General features: G+C 32.5%; 1 protein-coding gene across 2 annotated transcripts; it reads left to right on the plus strand.

The window, feature by feature from the left end:
• The first annotated feature begins 35 nt into the window (after positions 1–35).
• LOC148200523 (uncharacterized) lies at positions 36–4507 on the plus strand. 2 transcript variants are annotated; one of them, XM_088113250.1, is made up of 10 exons: positions 36–1208; positions 1955–2044; positions 2132–2270; positions 2461–2679; positions 3053–3192; positions 3292–3489; positions 3634–3724; positions 3817–3983; positions 4087–4217; positions 4316–4507. In XM_088113250.1, the coding sequence occupies exons 1-8, from the start codon at positions 1072–1074 to the stop codon at positions 3922–3924; spliced, it is 1122 nt and encodes a 373-aa protein (XP_087969376.1). In that variant the 5' UTR covers positions 36–1071; the 3' UTR covers positions 3925–3983; positions 4087–4217; positions 4316–4507. The 2 variants fall into 2 exon arrangements, with proteins under 2 accessions (XP_087969376.1, XP_087969374.1); XM_088113248.1 differs by having other exon boundaries at positions 4087–4507.
• Positions 4508–8371: the final 3864 nt, after the last annotated feature.

The following is an 8371-nucleotide window of genomic DNA, read 5'->3' on the forward strand; positions in this document are numbered from 1 at the left end:
TATCAAAGTTAGAGTAGGTTCCTCCTTTGAAACAATTTATAAGTAGGTTAATAACCTATTTTCAGTTTATGTACTCATATATGAGTTATGAAGACAACTTACACTTAAACTTACATCCAAAGTGCAACACTTTATTTTTAATTTATTTTCAATAATAGAAATAACTCGTTGCAAATGCTTGCATCATAAACACCTATAAGCACTTTGGTGGTGTTTGAATAAAATTCGCTCTTAAATATTTATAATGGAAGAAAGCTGCTAAAAATAATTGAGTTTCTCCAATAAAGTCTAGTTGCAAACTTCACTTGTTGACAATGTTAAATCAAAAGACTGATGTAAAAGCTAACAGCACAAGTTATAAGAGAAGTGTTTAGAAGTCCCACATTGCATACATCAAGTCTTTCAGTGCAACTTATATCTATGTGGAGCAACTTCTTTGGTTAATACGAATCTGTTTTAAGATGGAATATTACTTACTCTAGTAGGATTGCCCAGTTTAACATAGACATCCCTCTGAGGGGATGTGTGTTGTAAAGTTCCATTTTGTCTGCTACCGTGGTTAGTTGTCCTTAAATAAAACTTTTTAGGTTTCAAAACCAGCTAAATATTTTTTTTGAAAGTCTGATTCAAAGGAAGCAGTACTTTAAAAGAATGAGATGCTTTGACACACAAATTTTTTCCATTCATTTGACACTCTCCTTTACTTTTTACTCTTTTCTTTCTTAAATGTACAAAAATCCACTCTTTTATGACCATTTTATGCATGTAATGTGTGTCAAATGAATGTAAATGTGTGTCATCCTACCATTATTATAAATGAATTCACACATTTAGGAGAAGCCAATGGAACACCTAATGTGTTGTGTAAATGTGGTTTGGATTTGGAAATTTCTTTAATTTTGTTTACCAGATTTTCTTTCTTTAGCTTTATCAGCTAATACTGTTGGCATTACTTTCTTTTGAAGTAGCTAGTGTACTTCTGGGACATTGAAGTAGATAGAATGTGTTCATTACTTTCTTTTGTTTACTAGACTTTGTTCAGTTTGTTTCTTGATTTTGTGGTACATTTGGATGATAACACATTTGTTTTGTTGGTTTTCCACTGTGAAGTGCCGGCAAAAAAAGGAGAATTTTGCTGCAACCTGCAAGAATATAAAGAAATGGAAGAATTGTCCGATTAAGTACTGCCACAAGTGCCTCTTGACTAGGTCAGTTCAGCATTATAAATCTCGGGTTTTTTTATTTATTTTAGATGTTTGTATTTTTCATAGAAGTGTGATATGCTCAGCACTGCCGTTGAGGAAGAAATCTGAACTAGGTTACTGCTATATTCCTTCCTATCATATGCAGCATAGCAAAGATATATATGAAGCTATGGGAACAGTACAAGGGCATAGAGGAGCTCAAGGCCTTGTTTTTGGCCATTTTTATGGGAAAGCGTTTTTTAATTTGCAACACCATCATCCACAGATCCATTGTTTTGCAAGAGTATACAAAGAAATCACAAAAATATCTTTTCTTGTACCAGGTCACCGGTATCCCTCATGAGATACTATATCTTGTGAGAACAGGGTAGGACCATGAATAACACAGTTGTTGTCTATAGTGGTTCTGCGTAGCATGAGTAAGATTGTTTATTATGCTCGATACCTGTGACCTTGTACAGATAAAAGACAAAACATTTTGGTGTGTTTTGTGTGTTTCAGCTATAGTTGCAAAGCAATGGAATTTTTGGACACGTCCAATGCAAGGAAGAACTTAAAATTTTCTAAGAACTATGACTAATATTGTTTTTATAAATGTGAAATGTTCCAAATGTGGGGTACAAACATGCTATACATTTAGAAGGAATTAGGCTCTGATTGTCACCTGAGATATCCTTGGTACAAAATGAAAAAATCGGAGAGTATAACAATATGTTTTCTCCAATGACGATTTTCCTGTGGTGAATTAGGTATTATGGGGAGAATGCTGAAGAGGTTGCGCAGTTGGCTAATTGGACATGTCCGAAGTGTCGAGGCATTTGCAACTGTAGTCTTTGCCAGTGGGTTTCTTTTTGATTTTATCTATTTGCTTTTTGAGTTGGTAGTGTATCCATGAGTTCATTCTGATAACGGAGTTATGTTTGTAGAAAACGACGAGGTGAACAGCCTACTGGTCCCCTATATCGTAGTGCCAAGGAATCTGGCTTTAAGTCAGTTGCAGAAATGCTTGCAATGAAGAAGAATTTAGAAACATCAAATCCATTAAATGAGGGTAATCTGAAAATGGTATGCTATTTTTCTACCTGTCCCCTTTGCTAAATCTCTTGTGGTTGACAGATTTGGTTGAGAAGGATCTCTTGTTTAACTGTGCAAATTCATGATAAGTTACTGATGATATGAGTTAATGTGTTTATATTTCAATTTATGATAAACTTTTCATGAGATGGTTCGTGTTCTTTTTTGTTATTTCTTGCAGGAGCCTGAAGTATTTCTCTCACGGGAACTTGGAAATGAACATTTTTCAGATGCAAATGTCACTCAAGTTTGCACCAAAGATGATAGTGGTGAGAATTTTGGAATGAACTTAGAGAGAGAAACAATTGCAGAGGAAATTCTTTTGCCACCTGGCATGGAGTTAAAAAAAATATTTGGGAACGCATTGCAAATTTTAGAGTTTTGCAGGGTGTTTGGAAAGGTATGGTTTCATGTTAACCAATTTTCCTGTAGTTTTTTCTAATTAATTGCATTTAATAGTTCACTGATTGAATAACCACAATCGGCAAATTCCTTTAATGCTATAGAGGGATGTTACCAAATTGGAACTAATTATTTCTATCAATATCATGCAACTTGAAAGTCAAATTTTAGATGATTTTGCAGTTGGTCATTTAATTGAACGTTTTGACCATGAATGATATTCCCTTCTGTTACGTTAAATTATATACCGTAGAAAAAGTGGTATTATCGTTCAAGCTTAATTCTTGCTTTATAGTTATGGTGTTGCAACTATTCATAATATATTAATCAAGTGTTTCTTCACTGTTATTCCTGTGTGTAATTTTAATCAGGCTCTTGATCTCAAGGAAGGAGAAGCTGAAGCCATTTTTAAAGAATTGATCAATGAAGAAATTATGGAAGAACATAACTCCTCACTGATTCAGTTTCACATTAGATTGTTGGGATTGATTGTAAGCAATTCGAAAAAAGAGTGAGTTATCCCTTACAACTCTTGTTTGAAGTTTTCTCAGTGATTAAATTTTTTTGAGATGCTTGAATTAAAGTTTCCATATGGATTATTTTGGTGTAGGTCTCCATCCTTCTCAACCAAGAATGAAACTAATTCATGGTTGAAACATTTAGAGGATTTGATTATGCAATCATATCACCTTCTAAATGATTTCCCTTTGGATTGGTTTCAAGAAGGCATCAGTGGATACTATAAATTGGATTTGTCTAAAAAGTTTAAACTGATGACTCTTCTTTGTGACGAAGTTTTGAATACTCAGTAAGTACTGTTAAAAAATATTTCTTTTTTTGTATTCTTCTTTTGTTTTATTCTTTCACCACTTTATCTTTCTTTGTTCTTTTTTCTTACTTTTGTTGTCTTAATATCAATTAAAGTGGTGGGAAACTTGCTTAATATGTCCAGAAAACTAAGGAGTTATATTCAAAACGAAAATTCAAGGCATGCAAAAGTAGTGAAAGAAACAAAACTTAAGATTGCTGCAGCTAAGGAAAAGGTAATAGAAAACAAGGTCTTATGATGCTCTTTGTATATGGATTATCCTTGCTGTTACAGTTCATAATAATTCTGTGTGTATGATATGTACAGATAAAGTGTCTTGCACAAAAGTTGCAGAATGAGAATGCCAAAGTGTCCTCCGTTCCAGGGGAGGAGCATGATGCTCATATAAAGATATCATATAAAGATAAGAACTGAGGTTGACGAAGCACACATTGAGATGTTAAGGTTAAAGATATTAATTATATATCTTCAAAGTGAGTTCTTTTCTTAAATTTTGAATGTCTTATTCGGATGTTTATATTTGTAGACTAAGCCACAGCCATTGAATCACATGTTTCTTTTCTACCTTGGTTGCAGGGCTAAAAGACTTAAGAGTCTCAATTCTCAAAAAAGTTTGTAGGAGTTTATGTTTAATGTTAATTGTTCTTAATAGCATAATGCTGGCAAAAACCCTCATTCCATATGGGTCTTCTTTCAGTGGAGTAATGGTATTGTATTAATTATGAGACTCTTGTAAATTTATCTACTAATAATAATATTTTGTTAAGATTCTTTTTTACATGATATCATTTTTTTATTTTTGTAGGTTTCGGTGGAAATCTCCTTTGTTTTTGGACTCAAGGGACCTTCGTTATTGTAATCATTGTATATAACTTTTTTGTATTTTACTTTAGTGGTATACGAAATGAAATTATTTTTTTTTTGTAATTTAATTACTATTTATAGTTGTATTTTTATTTATTTAACTAGTTAGATGTACAATAATATATTCATTGAAAAGTGATCATGTATTCTTAATATTTTTAATAGTTACAATAAGAAGAAGTCTAAATTTTTTCTCTTGATCAAATGTTAGCAATATACGACTTAGTGTTACTATTTTCCATAATCATATAATCTATTATTTTCCATAATCATGTAATCTATTATTAGAGATACGTGGGATTATTTGTAGAAGTTGTTCCTAATAAATAGTTTATTAGGTCAATGTGTATGAATTATCTATAAATATCAAAGGTTAGTTGAATATCAATAATAATGTTATTAGCTTTAATTTGTTTTGTTCTTATATATATATATATATATATATATATATATATATATATATATATATATATATCATTTTATATTTTTTATTTTTCTTGACTGTTCTACGTATCATCGCAAATCATTAAAAGAAATTAATAGATACACTAATGTTCATTAGGTAAAAAACCAAAAATAAAATATTTATTTTATAAGTTACCGTCGAAAAAATATTAATGGAACTAAAAAGGTAAATGATATATATCAAGAACATAAAGGTTATGTAAATCTATCTTTTAACTAAAGTTGTTACTGAAAAAGTAAAGTAGTTGATACGGCCTTTAAAAGTTTATAATATAATGTGGTTTCTAAAAACAGATATTGAATGATAAATGTAATATTTCATTTTAATCATATATATTTATTAAAAGAGACATTCACTAAAAAATGAATGAAAGAAGAAATAACTCAAATATATATATATATATATATATATATATATATATATATATATATATATATATACTTTATATATATATATATATATATATATATATATATATATATATATATATATATATATATATAAAGTCTTATATTATTAAGAGTAATATAATACTGAGTAAAAAATATAATATTGATTTTCAAATAATTTATTTCAAAATTTGAGCATCACTCTCCCCTAGTACTAAATTCATATGATCATCCTAATCTCCTAACATCATTAAAATATCATTGTAAGTAAGAAAAACAACAAACAAATATACGTGTATGAAAGAAAAAAAAGATTCACTCTAAAGCAAGTCTCTCTTTCATGAAAAAAATAATATACCTTTTTTATGATTTTTATTTAAATAAGTGAGTTCAAATATAAGCAAATTTAATAAAATAGATCTCTTCTGTTAGAAATTTATCATATACTTCAATTTTTAATATATTTATAGCCTTATAAACTTCCGGGAGATAAAAATTTTGTTTAGTGCTCTACCTAATAATTATTTGTATTTTATCTAGTGTCATTTTTTAATCAATATTTGAAATATATTTAAATTTATCAGTAACTTATTCGTTTGTTATAGAAGGAAAACGTTATTTTGACAACAGATTTTTGACAACAATTTGACAACAACAGGTGTCTCAGTGTCATTGGTTGTTTTTATTAAATTTTGTTTAAAGATTCATTTTGTTTTGGAGGACATTTTTGGAATAATTTTCAGAAACTTTTTGGCGCTTTTCAATTTATGAAACCTGACCCTGCGAAAGTCTCTTTCCTCCTTTTCGAAACTCTCTTTCCCCCTTTTCGAAACTCTCTCTCCCCCTTTTTGAAACTTTCTCTCCCCCTTCACCGAAAGATCCTTCAAAAATCTATCTCCGTCATTGAAGTTCCTTCCTTTGAAACTCTCTCCGTCATTAAAGTGGTGTCTCTGTCCACCGTTGTTCATCCGTCGCTTGGGTCCACCAGTGTCTTTGGAGGAAGTCGTCTCTCTCTCTCTCTCTCTACGCCATTGAAGTGCTTTTTGTGTGCCATTTCTTCAAAGCTCTCGTTTTTCCGCTGGCACTGTTGTTCCTTCGTCGCTTAGGTGCATTGTTCCTTCCTCTTTGGTTAGCGAGTGGTTTTGTTGGCATCATTTCTCCAAAGGTATTGTTTTTTCGTAGACTACTGTGTTTCGTTAATGTATTTGCACACTCCTGTGGTTTCTTGGTTTGACCGTGATTTTTTCATTTGGAAGCACTGTGTATCGCGCATTGGATATGTTTACCAATTTTCCCATATTTTTGTGGTTTGACCGTGGTTTAGAAAGTGGTTTTTCTCCCAAGGTTTTGGGTTTCCGCACAAGCCGTCGAGGTTGATATCACCAATACTTGAATAGTTGAATTTGTATATTGGAATGTATTGAAATGTTTCTTTTGCCCTTGTTCATTTGTTATTGTAGGTTATTATTTGACTGAAGTCATTAGTTCAGTTCAAACCGAAATGGAATCATCTAATAGCAATGTAAGTAGAGTTTGAACATTTTTGTTGTGTTTTTTGTTTTGGAGCACTGATTTGAATGTTATGAATTTGGACTGTTTTATAGTGGCGCCTTCGAGCTTGGATGTACACCACCTACATTGCCAATATCAATTCCTTACTACAAGTCAAACATAAGACGCGCATTGGAAAAACTCCATTTAAGTGTTGTTTAGACATTGTAGATCCTTTAGAGGTCAATTTAAAATTGTTGAAAGAGATGGTATGTCAGTTAAGTCATCAAATAAATACAAGATCTCCGCACGTTCGTGGGTGATAGATTTAACAGAATTGAAAATCGTGTTGGAGTCGTAGAACAAGAACTTGTTGACTTCCGCAATCAATTTGATCGACAACCACCTTCTTAGATTACATTTCATTGTAAATTGTTATGTACCTTTTAATTTCACAACTTGTTGTTTGGTGAACTCTTATTACGTTTTTCTATTAATGTATGTGCTTTTTAATATTGTTATAATTTTTCATTACTCAATACTTTTCATTATTCCTTTTTTATTTGTTTAATATTTAAGTATTCCAACTTGAAGTATTTCAATAATGATCCATCCAAAAAAACTTCAACAGACAGTCATAACGAATCCAAAATACCCCTGGGGAGTGCTTCAGCCATGTCTGGGTAGCACTCCTCAACTTTTGGTACAAAAGGGGATTTTTCCACGGGTAATCGATTACAGGGTCCTTCTAATCGATTACAAGTGCATCATTCCTGTTTGAAGGGTGCATGACCTCACCTCTCAACCTAGAAACACCTTTACTTGGTCTTCCATCCACATAGGATTGACCAAACTTGAAATTTCTTGTTGTGGACACCTTCAACCATCACCAACAGGGGTGATCAATCCACAAAACCTTCAAAACACAATCGTCAGGACTGTTGGGGAGTGCTTCAGCCATGTCTGCGTAGCACTCCTCAACTTTTGGTACAAAAAGGTATTTTTCGACTAGTAATCGATTCCAGGGTCCTTGTAATCGATTACAAGTGCATCATTCCTATGTCAATGGTGAAGAACGTCACTTCTCAACCTATAAACAGCCTTCGTGGGTCTTCCATCCACATAGGACTCACCAAACTTGAAATTTCTTGTTATGGACACCTTAAACCATGGCCAACACGGGGGATCAATCCATAAAAACTTGAAAACACAATCGTCAGGACTGCTGGGGAGTGCTTCAGCCATGTCTGGGTAGCACTCTTTAACTTTTGGTACAAAAGGGGATTTTTCCACTGGTAATCGATTACAGGGTCCCTGTAATCGATTACAAGTGCATCATTCCTTTGTCAATGGTGCAGAACCTTACCTCTCAACCTATAAACACCCTTCGTGGGTCTTCCATCTACATAGGACTCACCAAAGTTGAAATTGCTTGTTGTGGACGCCTTAAACCATGACCAACAGGGGGATCAATCCACAAAACCTTGAAAACACAGTCGTCAGGACTGTTGGGGAGTGCTTCGGCCATGTCTGGGTAACACTCCTCAACTTTTGGTACACAAGGGGATTTTTCCATTGGTAATCGATTATAGGGTCCCTGTAATCGATTACAAGTGCATCATCCTGTGTCAATGGTGCAGGACTTCACCTT

Source organism: Vigna umbellata, chromosome 4 (genome assembly GCF_029865625.1).
Source record: "Vigna umbellata cultivar VRB3 chromosome 4, Vumbellata_1.0, whole genome shotgun sequence".
In the NCBI taxonomy this organism is placed as follows: domain Eukaryota; kingdom Viridiplantae; phylum Streptophyta; class Magnoliopsida; order Fabales; family Fabaceae; genus Vigna; species Vigna umbellata.

What these genes read in the sequence shown, in the direction of transcription:
- LOC148200523 (XM_088113248.1), top strand. Translation starts at nt 1,072, where the DNA reads ATGATAACACATTTGTTTTGTTGGTTTTCCACTGTGAAGTGCCGGCAA. An exon ending in TGCAACTGTAGTCTTTGCCA is followed by an intron (nt 2,045 to 2,131) that starts GTGGGTTTCTTT and finishes TTATGTTTGTAG; the next exon opens with AAAACGACGAGGTGAACAGC. An exon ending in GACGAAGTTTTGAATACTCA is followed by an intron (nt 3,490 to 3,633) that starts GTAAGTACTGTT and finishes TAATATGTCCAG; the next exon opens with AAAACTAAGGAGTTATATTC.